The 17,995-nt window shown below is 40.9% G+C and overlaps 1 protein-coding gene across 2 annotated transcripts in view; it reads left to right on the plus strand.

The window, feature by feature from the left end:
* The window catches only part of Ubqn (ubiquilin), an 85,551-nt gene that overhangs the window by 35,387 nt on the left and 32,169 nt on the right, over positions 1–17,995 (plus strand). For both annotated transcript variants that reach the window (XM_072300843.1, XM_072300845.1), the window contains exons 6-8: positions 6,676–7,022; positions 13,860–14,014; positions 14,556–14,769. In XM_072300843.1, the coding sequence (XP_072156944.1) occupies positions 6,676–7,022; positions 13,860–14,014; positions 14,556–14,769 (716 nt within the window). The remainder of the gene's footprint in view (positions 1–6,675; positions 7,023–13,859; positions 14,015–14,555; positions 14,770–17,995) is intronic.

The raw sequence follows: 17,995 nt of genomic DNA on the forward strand, positions 1-17,995 counted from the left end.
TCGCTATAACTCACGAACGAATCGTTTCCCCAAGATCAAGCTAAGTGTGGTAGATGCAGAATTTCATGGAAAATCACCTCAACAGGTTTTTATTCACGTAGCAACGATTCCAAAGAGAGGAGAGACGAAAAACGAAAAAAAGTCGAACCTTCAAAATCGAAAAAATCGATTTATGACCGCGATAAATTACGCAACCTTGCAAACAGCATTAATATTCTTGTAGAGAATTTTTTTTTGACGTTTTTTAGCGTAAACCGCAACACTTACACTCAAATCGTTCGCGAGATATCGATTTTTAAAGTTTTAAAAAAATTGCAACTTTGCCCCCCTGCCCCCTCCCCCTAATTATCCGAGGGGCCTGAAATTTTGCCCAAGCATCGGGGACACTTAGTACAACATCGGAGCAAAGTTTGGGCCAAATCCAGGGGGGGGCCAAAATCGGCGTTTTTGGAACAACCTCTTTCCGTGCTTTTCAATTCTGATGCGATCTATCCGCAATTCGGTCGGGAACCGTGACTTTTAGCATCCTGACCCACCCTTTACCCCCCAAGGGGCACCAGGGGGGCTCTGAGACCATAAAACTCGGATTCCTTGGGGTCGATCCCCTATTCATCCCCGCGATCTTGGACTTCGTGCGACCCACATTAACCGAAAAAAAGGCCTGGTACGGTAGGTCTGGGCCACCCTGTGTAAGCTCTTATATCTGTCCCCAATATTGCATACCCTCCCGGGCGGACCCGTGGTTGCGCGCGTTAGCTTATCTGATTTCGCTCAGTGCCATAGGTACGTGCATATTACCTCAGAATCTACTTGTACTGCGTGTAGGAGTCTTGCCCAACTTCCTGACCTATCTTTTTTCTGGTACACTCCCCTTCTTTTTGCTTCCGTTTTAGCATTTTTTGAGCTTAGAAGTCAAAGTTTGGCCTTTCTAAGTACATTCATCCTACTTTACTACGGACTTTTAAAGAAGTATTTGGACAATCAAGGAAAAGAAGCTTTTTTAAAGAAATGTAGAGTTTGCTGTATTCAAATGTACACGATGAAGAAAATGCCGCAGAGCAAAGCATACATCAAAACAAGCACAGACCAAAAAAGTTAAGCACATATGAATCATAACTGAAGAACAAATACGCAGCAATACACAGGCTAACTTCAAGAAAATATAAAAGCTAAGGCAGTAAATATAAAGGCAAAGGCATTACATACAAAAGCAGTAAGGTAAAGGCAGTACAGGGTGTTTCAGACCACTCGTACCAGGCATTTTTCTCAGATGTTTTAGGTCGTACGAAGTCGAGGACCGTGGGGTTGAATAGGGAATTGACCCCAAGGAATCCGAATTTCGTGGTCCCGAGATCCCCCCCACCAGCCCTTGGGGAGTAAAGGGGGGATCACGATGCTAAGAGTCGCGGTTCCCGACCGAATTGCGGATTAATCGCATCAGAATTGAAAAGCACGGAAAATTTCACGTGAAATTGACCCCTAAAAATCCGTAACCGGCCTATCCAAGGCCCAAAAATGACCCCCTAAAGAGGGGAACAGTACCCACCTCCATAATTTCTCTTTGGTCTCAAAATTGACGTAGATTCTCCAGAAAAAGATGGGTTCCCAGGTAATCGACCCCGAGAAATCCAAATTTCATGGTCCTGAAGCTCCTCTAGCCCCCTTGGGAGGTATACGGGGGGCCCACTTTTAAAAATCGGGGCTCCTTTCCGAATCGCAAATTGATTGTATCCAAATTGAGGAGCAGAACACTTTTACATCTGAAGTGACCCCCAAGAGTTTTAATTGACCCCCCTGACCGGCAGAAAGTAACCCCTGAGGAGGGCAGCTTCGCCCCCTCCAAAAATTTCTCAAGATTCCTCTTTAGTCGCAAAATTGACGTCGATTCTCCAGAAAAAGACGGTTTCTGCCCAAAAGGGCGGGTAGCGGAGCTTCGGGACCATGAAATTCAGAGTCCTCGGAGTCGATTACCTGGGAAACCGTCTTTTGTGAAAACGCAATGTGGATGCGTCTTATCACTGAATCATTCGCGAACTAGCTATCCCTTATGTTCAATTTACGTTGAAATAATTACACAGAGCAGTAAGGTGTTCAACACGAGCCGTTTATTCACCTTCGGCTGCCGATGTGCGACGTTGCCATTTTAGGAAGTGAAAACTCTTAAAAATGCATAACTCCGCTGCATTTCAACCGATTTCAATGAACTTTTTTTTAAATGTTCCTCTTAAACACTTTTAAAACACGTCAAAAAATATTCTCTACAAGAATATTAATGCTGTTTGCAAGGTTGCGTAATTTATCGCGGTCATAAATCGATTTTTTCGATTTTGAAGGTTCGCCTTTTTTTCGTTTTTCGTCTCTCCTCTCTTTGGAATCGTTGCTACGTGAATAAAAACCTGTTGAGGTGATTTTCCATGAAATTCTGCATCTACCACACTTAGCTTGATCTTGGGGAAACGATTCGTTCGTGAGTTATAGCGATTTTTCTGCGCGTTATCGGTTACGCGCGGGCGGCTTATCGGCGGCGCTCCATCCCGCGCGGGCAAGGCAGAGGTTGTTTCACCGCTAGGGCCTTATATTCATGCTGTAGGCTGTAATTATCGATATTTTCTCCTCCCCCCACCCTTCCCCTGCAATAAATATTTGTTTAATACTTCGTTATACAGGGTATCCCAGACCACCCGTAACAGGTCTTTTTCTCGGTTGGTTTAGGTAGTACGAAGTGGGGGCCGCGGGATTGAATAGGGAATTGACCCCAAGGAATCCGAATTTCACGGTCCCGAAACCCCCCTTGCTCCCCTTGGGAGGTAAAGAGGGGGTCACGATCCCCAAAGTCGGGAGACATTGTGCCTCCCCCTTTTACCCCCCGAGGGTGGCTAGGGGGGCATCGGGACCATGAAATTCGGATTCCTTGGGGTCAATTCCCTATTCAATCCCGCGGCCTCCCACTTCGTACTACCTAAACCAACCGAGAAAAAGACCTGTTACGGGTGGTCTGGGATACCCTGTATAACGAAGTATTAAACAAATATTTATTGCAGGGGAAGGGTGCGGGGAGGAAAAAATATCGGTAATTACAGCCTACAGCATGAATATAAGGCCCTAGGGGTGAAACAACCTCTGCCTTGCCCGCGCGGGATGGAGCGCCGCCGATAAGCCGCCCGCGCGTAACCGATAATGCGCAGAAAAATCGCTATAACTCACGAACGAATCGTTTCTCCAAGATCAAACAAAGTGTGGTAGATGCAGAATTTTATGGAGAATCACCTCAACAGGTTTTTATTCACGTAGCAACGATTCCAAAGAGAGGAGAGACGAAAAACGAAAAAAAGGCGAACCTTCAAAATCGAAAAAATCGATTTATGACCGCGATAAATTACGCAACCTTGTAAAGAGCATTAATATTCTTGTAGAGAATATTTTTTGACGTTTTTTAGCGCAAACCGCAACACTTACACTCAAACCGTTCGCGAGATATCGATTTTTAAAGTTTTAAAAAAATTGCAACTTTGCCCCCCTGCCCCCTCCCCCTAATTATCCGAGGGGGCTGAAATTTTGCCCAAGCATCGGGGACACTTAGTACAACATCTGAGCAAAGTTTGGGCCAAATCCAGGGGGGGGGGGGGCCAAAATCGGCGTTTTTGGAACAACCTCTTTGTCACTAATAATGGCTCAGTACGCTGAGCGTTTTACCAGAAAGTCAGCTTTAAGTTACATTCTTCGACATAAAACTACACACAAATTTTGTGAAGACGCATGCCCTGACTCTGAATAAATGGATTTTGTTAAAATTCCTGAAGATGACAGGTGAGTAGCTAACTACTTTGTAAGTTCCCTTCTCAATTTTGATTACCCAAATGATTTCTAATGGTGGATAATAAGAGTCGTCCAGAAAGTAAGTTTACGTTTACCTTTTGAATATTTCCGAAACGAAGATAGGTAGAGAAAATCTGTAATAAGCTTTGAGAAGTCAATAAGTACTCTGGTTCTCTATTGCACCGTAGATTTTTAAATTTGGCTTGATAGATCTCTAGAAAAGTGGGATTTTCTGAACCCACCTCCTCTCCGCATGGGTTCAAAATTTTACGGAGCTTAATTCGCAAGTGAGCCTTCCTGTCTATCGCTTATGGCAAGAAAGTGGCTTAAAGGTGATTGAAATACGTGTGAAACATAAGTAAGGACATTTTCCAACAAGGAATTAGCAGGATTAGCCGTGTTTACTTCAAAATACGGGAAAATGTCCTTACATTAATGTGTTAAATGTTTTACATGTGTTTCAACCACCCCTAAGCCACTTTTTTGCCATGAGCGATAGACACAGTGGCTCATTTGCGAATGAGGCTCTGTAAAATTTTGGACCTGTGCGGAGAGGAGGTGGATTCAGAAAAATCCACTTTTTTAGAGTTCTATCAAGCCAAATTTAAAAATCTATGGTGTGTTAGAGAGCCCTGAATGGTGGCTTTTTTAAAGTTTATTATAGATTTTCTCGAAGTACCTATCTCAGTTTAGGAGATATTGAACAGGTAAACTCATCTCTGGACGATCCTCGTAGTTGTTCTTCCCTCTTTCTTGCAAATTATTTATTGAAATGAAATACATAAGGCTCTATATCATTGAAATATCACTATGAAAAAGGAACTGAGTTTAAAGACTGAGACAAAAAAAAGATAATGGTGACAGTAAAATGAGGTGAGAAAATCTACCAACTGGAGGCATCCACTTCAAAGTATTGCAATCACATGAATTTGTTGGCTGGAGTCTAGCGCATCCATCTGCATAATTGATTTTAAAGGTTTCCGTGGGTGTACTGAAGGAAAATCTTGACAAATTTTCTTTGACTTATATTTTGATCAGTACCTAGACATTTCCGCTGTGAAATGAAGACCTCAGGTTTCCATGTCAATCCAGTGATAAGAGAGTACATTGGTGTGCCTTCGAATTGACACTTGCTACATTTTTTGTGATTTTCAATTACTGGATATTACATTCATTGCACTCCACAAACATTTTTTATGAGAAAACCACGTATGTTCCAAATAATTCAAAACAAGTCATGTGCATGTTGGAGCAAATTTACTTCCATTCTAGTTTGAACATTATTGGCACGTACCTTTCAATTTCAGGATTTAACGGCTTTTGCCGAAGGGTCTGTTGGTGCCGGCACACACAGTTCCAGGGTAGAGTGGAGATCCATGTCGAAGAAAATTCCTTTGAACTGATTTTTTGGTAAATAAATGCTCAGATAACTGAAGCATAATTTACTGCACTATCAGACGTCAAAGGGAGTTGGTCATGAGGAAGTATTCACAACAGCATAGGAAAGAATACGTGGATATACAAGTAGAAGTAACGAGCAAATATACAGATTACTGACTTTAGTGACTTTAGCACTCAAGAAAGGAGGAAAAATCTTAGAGTAAGTGCTTAGTATCAGATGTTCTAGCAGTATAAATCCTGTCCAATGTGAAAATTGTTTGCATGCCCAATGGTTGCAAGTGCAAGAATCTATGTATGACCGCAGAAAGTGTATCATTAGAAGAACACTTATAGTATATTTTGACTAACACGAACACTGTAAAAATCGCGTGCAATGTTAACCCCAACACCGAAAACACGGCGATTTCAACTGAAAAACAAGCCTTTAGATACTTAAGTGATAGGGACACACACATATAACTAACACAGTTTTGGAAGCCATTTCCGGATTTTCCAACGTTTCAAGGAGATTGCAGGTCGAGATATTTGTCAAGCAGGGTTAGATATTTTAGTTGAACGAATAACAGTTCAGAAAATATGCCAAAAACTAGAGAAATCTTTGTCAAAAGGTGGAATTGATAACAGCCAGTTGGTTGTTTTGATTAGCCTCGATGTTCGAACGCGTAGAGGTCCCGCTGACGGCGCCCGGTCGAATGTGTGGCAAGAAGCCAGGGGGTAATTCCGGCGCCATATTGGATTGCCGCTAAAGCGCGGGCAAACGCGGCATTTTAAAATTTCGAACTTCAGAAGTCGTTTTCGGAGGGAAAAACGGCTCGGAAAAATCTGAAAAAATTACTGCGTGATCAGGAGACAATGTAGTTTCTGAAAATGCAAGAATTAGAAACAGGTTAACAAGCTCATTGACCCCTAAAAATCCAAAATCGGACCATCCAAGGCCCAAAAATGACCAGTCGGGGGCCAGCAATATTGGGGACCGATATAAGGGCTTATATTTGAGGGGGGCTCCTGTCCCCTTCCCATAACTCTGTCTCCCCGTAACCACTTTAAATACCAAAGCGGACCACGAACCCGGAGACATGCTCATCGATTCGAGCGCATTTGCAAAGCTTTATCTGTCGGGGGGGGGGGGGGGGGGCTTAAAAACTCCTTCGCACCCTTCCACGACTCTGAAACATCAAAAGCAGCATTGCCTCATTCTGCTACTGGGATATCTGCTCCAAAATTAGCAATTTTCAGCCAATTTAGGAGTAAAAATTTTCAAATCGATTTAATTTTCCAAAAGCTCGACGGAATACATATTTTCGTTTAGGGCTTAAATTAATGTGTTCAAGTCCTATTTTAAGGTTCTAAAGGAAAATCTCTGGTAATATTTTTTTTTCATTTAACTTTGGTTCAAACGAACCGTGCTGCAACAATAATTTTTATATTTACCTTGATCATGAATCCATTACTTTTCAGGGGTTAGTAATCCACAACAAGGGCAAGAGAACCGAGACCCTCTGCCGAATCCTTGGGGTAGTACTGGCGGCAGCACTGGAGGAAGTGGTGGAGGCGGCGGTACTGGAACTGATTCAACTGGAATAATACCTCCTCTAGACAACTGGTTGGATAGAGGGGGTGGCCTTTTTAATTCTGAAACAATGCAGAGTTTAATGCAGCAGATGATGTCGAATCCACAAGTAATGCAGAACATAATGAACACTCCTTACTTTCAGTCCACATTGTCAGCTTTAAGTGCAGATCCTGACACTGCCAGGAGAGTACTCGCAAATAATCCTCTAATGGCAGGAAATCCAAACATACAGGTATATATTGCTCACTCATGGCACATTTCCAATAGACCTTTGCAATCTGATATGTTTCACTTGATTGATCACAATCAGTGTTTGATGTAAATGTTCGGTGGGGGATGCAACCAATGTGGGTCAAGAATGAATTTGTGAACATAATCTGGATCAAATGGATGGAGTTGAGCTGAACAGTCACAACTCCATTGCGGTGTTTCAATGTATATCATCACCTTTTTTAAATTTTTGGAAGTCAGCCAAGCAACATCCCCACCTTAAAATGAATTCAATGCATGTTGCCCTTACAAAGGTTATTTCCACGAAATTTTAAGCTGAAATGTTCATTGGTTTTGTTCGGACCACTTAAATATGAGATGACATCTTGAATCATGGCAATGTAGATGCGACTGTTTGTTAAGCTTAACAATTGTCATACAGGGTTATTCAAAGGTCATGTACCACCCCTGTAACTTTTTTTCCTAATTGAGATGGAAGTTTGAAACTTTGAGAATGTTCCTTGGTTTAAAGTAGGAACTTTTTGGTCCCCCCAAAATTTTAAGGGGCGGGGGCTAACTTTTTTTTTTCCAATGGCAACCCCCCTTTTGTGATACCTCATTCATAAGATAATAAAGAAAGGAAATTTTTGGCGCAAACCGCAGGTCAAAATGTTGATTTTTGACTAAATGGCGGCTGGTTAAAGTTCAAAATGGCGGAAATTTGGCATCTCCGTTTTTTATCGGCAGATTGGTCTGAAACTCAGAATCCTACGGTTTTTCGGGACGAGAAAAACGATTCTGGCATTAGTTTTCCAGAATTGTCAGTCCTTTTCAAAATGGCTGCGGTTTAAATGGCAGCTTAGAGCGGGAATTGGATATTCAGGCAGCTTATCGTCGGATTTGTATGAAACATGGTATCCGGGGGTATTTTGGCACGAGAAGAACGAATCTTTCATTGGATTTTTGAATTTTTTGAAAACTTAAAAATGGCAGAAAAAATGCGAATGGCGATGGTGGATGCGGATTTTCCGTTATTTTGCCGTCACCATTATGACGATATTCAGTGTTTCTAAAATCTAATGAAAGATTAATTTTTTTCGAGCCAAAAACCACCAGAGTATTAACTTTTGTGCAAATCCATCGGTAAACAGCCTTGATATGGATTTTCCGTCATTTTTTCGCCGCCACTTTACAGTTTTCAAAAATTTCAAAAATCCAATGAAAGATTCGTTCTTCTCTTGCCGAAATACCCTCGGATACCAAGTCTCATACAAATTCGGCGGTAAGCAGCCTAAATATCCACTTCCCGCTCTAAGCCGCCATTTTAATCTGCCGCCATTTTGAAAAGGACTTTCATTTCTGGAAAACTAATGCCAGAATCGTTCTTCTCTTCCCGAAGAACCGTAGGATTCTGAGTTTCAGACCAATCTGCCGATACAAAACGGAGATGCCAAATTTCCGCCATTTTGTCAAATATCAACATTTTGACCTGCGGTTTGCGCCAAAAATTTTCTTTTTTTATTATCTTTTGAATGAGGTATCACAAAAGGGGGGTTGCCATTTGAAAAAAAAGGTTGGCCCCCGCCCCTTAAAATTTTGGTGGGACCAAAAAGTTCCTACTTTAAACCGAGGAACATTCCCAAAGTTTGAAACATTTATCTCAATTTGGAAAAAAGTTACAGGGGTGGTAGGTGATTTTTAAATAACCCTGTGGATGATCTCTATGATTTTGAAGAATTTTACTGCGGCGACCCCCGAGAAAAAACATGATTCAACAATTTCTGGCAAATCCTCATGGGATTTCCCATGTTAATGTTTCGGGTTGTTGCAGGACCCGTAATAATTCGATTTTAGGGTTGGAATTCTGCATAGGGCCTTTTAATAGTGTAAAGAAGAGATGTCAGCCTGGGGAGTACCAATTTTCGAAAATCGGGTTTTTTTCAAGCACCCTTGGGGAAGGGGGGTCCCTGGCTAGCCCATGGTCCAATAGCATGTCCGTGAAGTTAGCACCCCACTTTAAAAATGTTCAAATTTTCTGTTTTTCTCGTCATTGCTTATCATTTCTACCTCCCACCATCAATTTAATTACTTTAAGTTTTTTTGCTCAGGCTTTTAATCCCCAAAAATTTAACTTAAACCTTCAAGGAGGTCGTTGACCCCAGCACCTCAATCTCGTCCAATGGACCTGAAAGTGGTCTCAAACGACGCAGAAGCGTTTTCTAACCTATGCTGAGCCCTTCATTTTTGCTGCTCATTCCTTATTTCCCCTGGCAGCAGCACACGGTGGATCCAGTCAATGGGAGGGGTCGGTCATCGCGCATTACGCGTCTTATTTTCTCTGATTACAGAGATTTCCCGACCTCAGAATAGAGCAACTTTCCTGTACCTTCTAAGTGTATTTTTCGTCGTAGATTCCATTTTTGAGCATATTTCAGCCGAATAACGAGTTTTAATACGATTTTGACACACTTTTTCATGACCATGGAAAATGGGATCCTTGATAGCTTATTTTTCACGTTATTTTCGGCAAATAGGACCATAAGCGTCTTACATAAAGAAGAATTTTGCAGAACTTGACTCAAACACATTACTTGAGGAGTAAGAGAGGGCGGCTTCACAGGCCCCTCAACAACACTGTGTTTTTTTTTATAGGCTTTCTTAAGCCCCTCAACAACATGTTTTTGGAACAACCTCTTTGATACCACCTGCAATGTCAGCTTTGGGCAACCCGCATGTCAAAGTAGAAGGGTTCAAAGACCCTTGAACCGTGGATACATTCACTTTGGAAGCTTAATTACTAGGAAACCAAGAAAAAATATTTAAAATCCTACTTTTTTTTCGTCGCCCATGACTGACTTCTACCATTGACTCGATCCACCGTGCGGCGGCCGGCGCGGCGCACTGTGGAACGAGTCAATGGTAGAGGTCGAACATAGGCGATTTCGGCCAACCCCATGTCTGCCAGCTTAAAAGTGATCCTTAAGGTTTATATTTAGAGGATCTGGTACTACTTTGGGGCAAATAATTTCCTTTTGCCATGCCATAGCCCCCCAAACATGGGTATCACGCGAATTTCAATTTCAGCTGAGTTATCTATGATTATTCCTACCGCATCTTATTTATCACAACAACCACTAATGTAAATTTCAATGATTTAATGCTAATCTTGAGAGTCTGGAGAACATTTTCCACTACAAAACGTATTTTTATATTATTTTTTAAGGCCATAACGCCCCTTCAAAGGTACCCATTTCAAAAATCCCGAAAAAAAGTTTATGTAAAAATCTAAATAGTTGTGCCAAGGAGTGCCAAGCTTTCCTTTGTATGGGGACATTCGTAGAACCCTTGAGAATCATAATTAACAAAAATCAGCTGCCACTATCTGCCACTTTGACTGTGAAGCCACTTTATCTGTTGAATTTCGCGGTCATGCGCTACGCTTCCCTCACGAAAATGTCATTGCTGCTTACGGTCAGGCAGCCTTATCTGCAATTTCAACGGTTGATTGCTATTTGTGGAGCTTGAAGAATATTTTCCACATTTTTAAGATCCCCCCCCCTCCATAATTCGCTTTATTGGCATTCATCTCACAAATAGCAAAATAAAAATATTCAAGAAAGTAGGGATTCAGTTATTATTACCAATATCTTTCAAGGTATTTTTTGTACAGGAACATTTGCAGGACTCCTGAGAATAATAATTCACCACGTTCAGTGTTAAAACCAACTCCCATTTTGCGTGTGACGTCACTATCGGTAAATGCCGCGATTTTGAGCTACCCTTACCTCTCGAATCCGTCGCGGCGTCGTCCTTTATGCTCAGATGACCGAGTGTGCACGAAGAGCGATTCTAACAATTGATTCCTACTTTACAGAGCCTGGAGAAAATAATTCTTTTTTTTTCCTTCCTTTTCTTAGCTCATAATGTCCGTTTAGAGGCACCCATCACAAAAATGTCATAGAGAGTTTAAGACGAACTTAGATGAAGAACATCAACCTTTTCACCATTTCGGGATATTTGCAGGACCTGTTAGAATGATACTAAACTTAGCTGCCATCATCTGCTACTACGGCTGTGAAATCACCTTATCGGTTATACACTGCAGCTGTGCGCGACTCTCATCCGCGACTTCAGGGCGTGCGCTAGATTCATACAAATCTGTTATCTCTTTTTACGATCGGGCAGCATACTGCCACTGATTGACTTTGAAAATGACAAACAATTTGAGGGAAGGGATAATGAAAAATCAACATTAGTATTGTTAACAGATCGATTCGGGTAAATAACTTATTCTTATCCAAACATTCCCGACTAAAGGTCCCTTCGGTCCCCCTTCCCCCATCCCCTTTATGTTTTCAAATTCTAGAAGTAAAAAGAATTAAAACTTCTCAAATTGCTGCTTTTTACAGATAACAGAGCCATATATTATCTTAATCACCGGAAGTGATGAAAAACATTTATTGATGAAGTTGAACATTTAGCTAATATTTGATGACAGTCAGTAGTAGTTCTCCTGAAATACGTATAAATATGGTTTTTTGTTGGTCAAAATGTAAAAATACTATCATAAATGAAATCTACGATGAAAATTACATGAGGCCTGTGAGTTCGGCGAACATTTGGTAGATAAAATCCTGATAATTATGGAACGTTCGATGCGCAGCATGCTATGTCCGACCTCTCCCATTGACTCGTTCCATAGTGCGGCCTGGCGTTTTGAGTCACATGAAAGGCAGCACCCCACTTTCGTCTGATGGAACTGAAATTGGCGTCAAACGACGCAGAATGATTTGCCCATCTTTGCTCAGGGCATCGTTTTCTTTGCTCCCCCCCCCCACTTATCCCCCGAAACGCATTTTGGCATTTTGGCATTTTGGGGGACATTCAAGGCACCACCCAGTTTCGTCCAATGGAACTGAAATTGGCGTCGAACGACGCAGAATCATTTGCCCACCTTTAAAGGTGAGACTACTTAGAGTACGTGTTATCCATCACTTTTATTTTTTTTTTTTGCCTGAAGGGCTATGCTGTTACTGAATGATGAATTAAATACCTCATCGTCATACATGATAGATTTCATGTAACATCCCCTAACTATCATAAATGATTAGTTTCATTTTTCTTTAACAAACACATAGTATACTTCCTTACTTACAGCGTAACAGTTGGACTAAATTTTGTCAAAAAGAAACCAATGTTTCTTGCTTATCCAACAAAGCACATATCAGCCTGGGAATCTTAGGACATGTACAATATGCTTGAAATGAACCAGAAATAGTGCTTCTTCATTGCAAAATTTAGTTGATTTAAATGTTAAGTTACTTGAAAAGAACTCAGCAATTTGTCACCCTCAATTTATATTTCCATGATTATTAATCAGTCATTATAGGTTAATAATTTCGAACATTTTACATTCAGAAAAATATCGAAGGGCAAAAAAAAAGTATATATACTCTAATAAGTTCTTCATACACTCTAGAATAAGGTCCAAGCATTCATATTCGTGTCAATTAATGCCATTTGAAGAGGCAGGTAACTTTGGAAACTGACCTTGGAAAACAGAGCAAAATCTGCCAATACAGAGAATATCAGCTTCATGAGTCCAGGGGGCAAAAGCGTTTGACAAAACCATTAAACCAATACTAGATTCATTTAATATGGATCCTTAGAAACACATTCTATCCCATTATTTTTCAAAACAAGAGGACACCCCATGTCTGAGGTTTTACCCTGATCGTCCCACTGTGCATTGGACGATACTGAGGTGGTGCCTTTGATGTCCCCCAAAATGCTGCCATTCGTTTGGGGGGGGGGGGGGGGTGAGCAAAGAAAACGATAGCCTGAACAAAGGTGGGAGTATGATTCTGCACTGTTTGACACCAATTTCAGGTCAATCGGACGAAACTGGGGGGTCAATGACCTCTGTGAAAGTTTAAGTTCAATTTTTGGGGAGTACCAGCCTGAGCAAAAAAAAAAAAAAAATAGAAAGTGATTTTTGACGTAAACCAATGATGAGCAAAAGAGAAAATTTAAACATTTTAAAAGTGGGGTGCTAACTTCACGGACATTCTGTTAGCCTCAAGTTTGAAGTATTTCTCAGTTTTTTTGCAGCTCTTTTTCAAATGAAAAGAACCCCGCACTATCCTTACGAGAAATGGGTCTCTCTACAATCTGATGAAACTTGGATATGTTGCTCAGCTAGTCATTCTGATCAAAAGTTCTCATGGGCCTAATATTTTCGAAATAATCGCCGTTTTCTGTGCGTAAATTGAGGTTTCGCTGGCCTTACCATTGTGCGGTGCTTCTTGTACCCTTCCCTTCCAGTCCACACTGGCCGCCCTCCGCTTCCCCAGCAGTCAGCACCCATGCCCCAGGCTCGGACTCCGACGCTCACGAGGCTTTGCTCATCGTCGCCGAGCCGGGTGGTCTTATCACCGTGAGCGTCGGAGTCCGAGCCTCGGGTATGAGTACCGGGGAAGCAGAGAGCGGCCGGAGTGGACTGGAAGTAAAGGGAACAAGAAGCACTGCACAATGGTGAAGCTAGCGTAACCTCAATTTGCGCACAGAAAACGGCGAATATTTCGAAAACCGCTCGTGGGATCTCTTTGGGCCCATCAGAACCTTTGATCAGAATGACCAGCCGAGCAACATGTCCAAGTTTCATCAGACTGTAGAAAGAGCCATTTTCCACAAGGATTGTGCGGGGTTCTTTTTAGTGTGGAACGTTTTCGAGTAACAGATGCAACTAGAAACCCGAGAAACTATCATTCTCAATGAAGAGCTTAACATTGTTGCACTTGTGTTTTCTCTTCACTCATGAAAATTATTGCTTTGTGTTGTGAATTTCTTACTGTCTTAGAATCGATATCTAGATGTGCTGCCTAACGTTCTACAACAGTTACAAAACCCAGAAATTCAAAATGTGATCGCAAATCCAGAGGCTTTGTCTGCTCTTCAGCAACTTCAGAGTGCCTATGGAAGGCTTAGCACTTCAGCGCCTGGCTTAGTGGAAAGGTACATTTCTTCAAGTTTAAACATTGTTTTGTTTCCTTTCTCAAAATATCATATTTCTCTTATTGTTTTTTTTTTTTTTTTTTTTTTTTTTTTTTTTTTTTTTTTCATCCTCCAAAATGTTAAGCCTAAATTTAAAATTTCCCAGAGTTTCCAACTCCAAGATCTTAACCTGTAGATGGACCACTGGATAGGGTACTAAATTTGGAACCACAATACATATTTCCTCATCAAAATTATACATAGAATATTATGGAGGCATTAAGACTTTAAAAATTCAACTAAGGTTGGTAAAAAAAAATAGCGGTTTTCGACCATTTTAATTCTCACTTCCAGCTCACAAAAAAACCTTAGTCAATTTGAGGACTTTACAGATTTTGGTATGTTTCTCAATGAAAAAATGTTCCTGTGCACCAACTTTTTTTGCTGAGAGTAAAGGTATCTTGTATAAAGAGAGGAATGAAATCTGTGTAAATTTATGATACACACATTCATGGCCCACTCGCGATGAATTGATAGAATTCAATTGTGATTTTTTTTCCAGCATTTTATCACCTCCAGGCTCAGGAGCCTCGCCAACAACTGGGGAAACAATTCCAGAAGCAACTGCTCCAAGTGAAAGCTCTAACACTACCTCGACAACTAACAGCAGTACGGCCACCACCGCAACATCTCCATCAACGCAAACTACTCCTACAGGCACTAATCCCAACACGAATCAACCAAACGACGTGTTTTATCAGTTTATGGCTCGCATGGTATGTTAGCAGGTTTTTAGTGTATTTTCCGAAGGAAATACACTATTGCGTTCTCCCCTGATGTCAGACCTGGACCAAAGACCATGTAATGAGCATCGATCATGGGTTGTAGATTACGAATATGCATGCCGTTTGAATTCATGTGTATACATACACACACACACACACACACACCCACACACACACACACACACACACACATATATATATATTCGACTCATCGTGGTTTTTCCGATTTTTGCTTGGTTATATTTCTCTCATTTTAAAAAATTTCCGAGTGAAACTTTTTGCGATGTAAAGAAGAGGAACAGGACTACCATTCTGCGAAAAAAAGATGGAGATCGAAGTATTACATTTCGAATGGTGGGGGCGAGAAGTGGGGGGAGGTTCAATTTTGTGGGCGCCATAACTCGCGCAAATTAAAAGCTTTCCCCCCGAAATTTTTACAGAAGGAAGATCTTACTTAGTTCTAGGCTGGTATTGAATTTGAGCGAAATCGGTCGAGCCGTTTAAAAATGGCGAGCTTTGAAAGTTTTAGGCGGGGGGTGTGCGGCAAAAGAAGGGAAGCCGCACAGTGGGTCACGACCTGAAAATTGGTGGACAAGACGGCAATGTTGTCGCACAGTGGGTCACGAACTGAAAGTTGGTGGACAAGACGGCAATGTTGTCACACAGTGGGTCACGAACTGAAAATTGGCGGACAAGACGGCAATATTGTCACACAGTGGGTCACGAACTGATGAACTGATGGCTATATTGCCGCACAGTGGGTTACAGACTGATAATTGGTGGACAAGACGGCAATGTTGTCGCACACTGGGTTATGGAGATTCATCCATCGTCATTCAAGCTTGCCGCAGCGTTTGTTGACATTTTTTCATATCAGACATTACATGAGGATTGTTGTTGTAATCTGGCGACATGAAGTCCTTATTCGAGTAATCAATGCCTCCAACAGTGTAAACGTAAATCCAACCTCCAAAGATTGATAGCTCCCCGCCCCCGCCCCTCCCTTCGGAAAATACACTCTTCCCGCGGTGGACGCGCGGGTCACTTAAAAGACAGAACAACTGAGGCCGGACACTCAAACTAAAAAACGCGCGCGAGGCGCGCGTCCTGGGGGGGCTTGGGGGGGCGAGGCCCCCCCAAAAACCGGCGCGGAGCGAAGCGGAGCGCCGGTTTTTTTTGTTGTTTTTTTCTTTTTTTGAAAATGAGAAAATTTCTTGTGAGATCTGCGACGAACATCGGACCTTAAATTGTCACCGATATTTGCTACCTTATCTGCTGAATTTTTGTTTTCTTCAATAGAAGACTGCCCGAAATTATTTTAAAAAACACCTTTGCTGACATTGCAATTTTACTTTTATCCATTAAATACTTGAAATTTGCGCATACTTTTGGAATCAAAACGTCCCAATGAATACCGATTATTTTTTATTCAAGTCCAAGGTGAATCTATAAATTTTTAATGCAATGTTTGAGCGTTATATCGGATTGCTGATAAGGATGCTTTTGAGTCTGTTGCCTGCAAAGTAATAAATTAATTTTTCTAACTTAAAAATCCAAGATGGGGCGTTGGACTGAACATACTTTACAGGGCTCTATCAAGTTTTTATTTGAATCAATGTTTGCGAAAACGTCTGATGTCCAAAAAATCAACTTTTGGTAGGCCGCAAAATACTGTTGGAGGCCTTTAGAATCGGTGTTTTGAAGATTATCAAAGCATTTTATCTTAGTAAAGGTTTGTAGAAAAGGCAACAAACTGTTTCCCATCCCAACTCCTACCAAGTGAGTGCTGAGTAATACTGTAAAAAGGGCGTTGGACATCAGACGTTCTCGTATGAGTTGCAAAAATCTGCCTCAGAATCACTATTTTTGACCCTTCAAAAAACCTTTAAATTAGCGTAAAACGATGATGGCGCTACTGAAAAAACTTGAAATGACTTCTCAAACTCAAAAAAAGCTGTTTTTGGAACCGACCCATTCGAAACGGTCACTTTTACGTGGTAACGGACCCGCCATACTTCTGACGTGAAATGGTTCGACAGACCTGGTCTTTTCATCTCTTACAATGTGTTTTCCCATAAGGAATTGGCAGCTGCTTTTCAAATGCAAATATTGAGTCAATCTATGATTTTTTGAACAAAATGGAATTCAGCAACGGATTCCTCGTACGTTTAAATGGTTAGAATCTTCATTAGATAAATAAGAAATGTCGGGATAAACCCTATTTTTAAGGAAGACTGTAGTCGATGGGCGATTGTTTACATCTACTTAGTGATAACAGACATGGACATTAGCTCAATATTTAGCTATTTTCATGAGTTTTTACTTTTTTATCACTATTTGGAGGTAAGTTTCTTTTGCAAATCATTTGTTTAGTGCCTTAGGATCATGTTAAAAGCTGTAACGGTACACATTGTTACGTATTAATTCAGAACACACTGCGGCAGTCTTACGCTCAAACCAAAGATGTTCTCTCAATGCGTGTAAATCATTCTTAACTCTTCAAGAAACATCTCAATATCATTCAGAACGTTTTATAAACTTATGTTACTTTAAAATCCTGTGTGTTTTCAATGTAACACTAAACAGAAAAATTTGTCGATAAGTCTGGTAACCGCAGAAGGATCCTACGTCTACTTTCTTTGCCTCCATCTAAAACATACCGGTCTCCTCATCTCATCAGTATTGTCAAAGGTAAGTTTTTTTTATCATCAATGATTGATACTATCATTTTGGTGTCTTCAGTGAAACATTGAAGGGTGAAATATTAAGAAATAACAACTGACTCGCTACATCCAGGTTTGAGCATTGGACTGCTGCAGTGTGTTCTGAATTAATACGTAACAATGTGTACCGTTACAGCTTTTAACATGATCCTAAGGCACTAAACAAATGATTTGCAAAAGAAACTTACCTCCAAATAGTGATAAAAAAGTAAAAACTCATGAAAATAGCTAAATATTGAGCTAATGTCCATTTCTGTTATCATTGAGTAGATGTAAACAATCGCCCATCGACTACAGTCTTCCTTAAAAATAGGGTTTATCCCGACATTTCTTATTTATCTAATGAAGATTCTAACCATTTAAACGTACGAGGAATCCGTTGCTGAATTCCATTTTGTTCAAAAAATCATAGATTGACTCAATATTTGCATTTGAAAAGCAGCTGCCAATTCCTTATGGGAAAATACATTGTAAGAGATGAAAAGACCAGGTCT

The sequence above is a fragment of the Bemisia tabaci genome, chromosome 1 (assembly GCF_918797505.1).
Source record: "Bemisia tabaci chromosome 1, PGI_BMITA_v3".
In the NCBI taxonomy this organism is placed as follows: Eukaryota; Metazoa; Arthropoda; class Insecta; order Hemiptera; family Aleyrodidae; genus Bemisia; species Bemisia tabaci.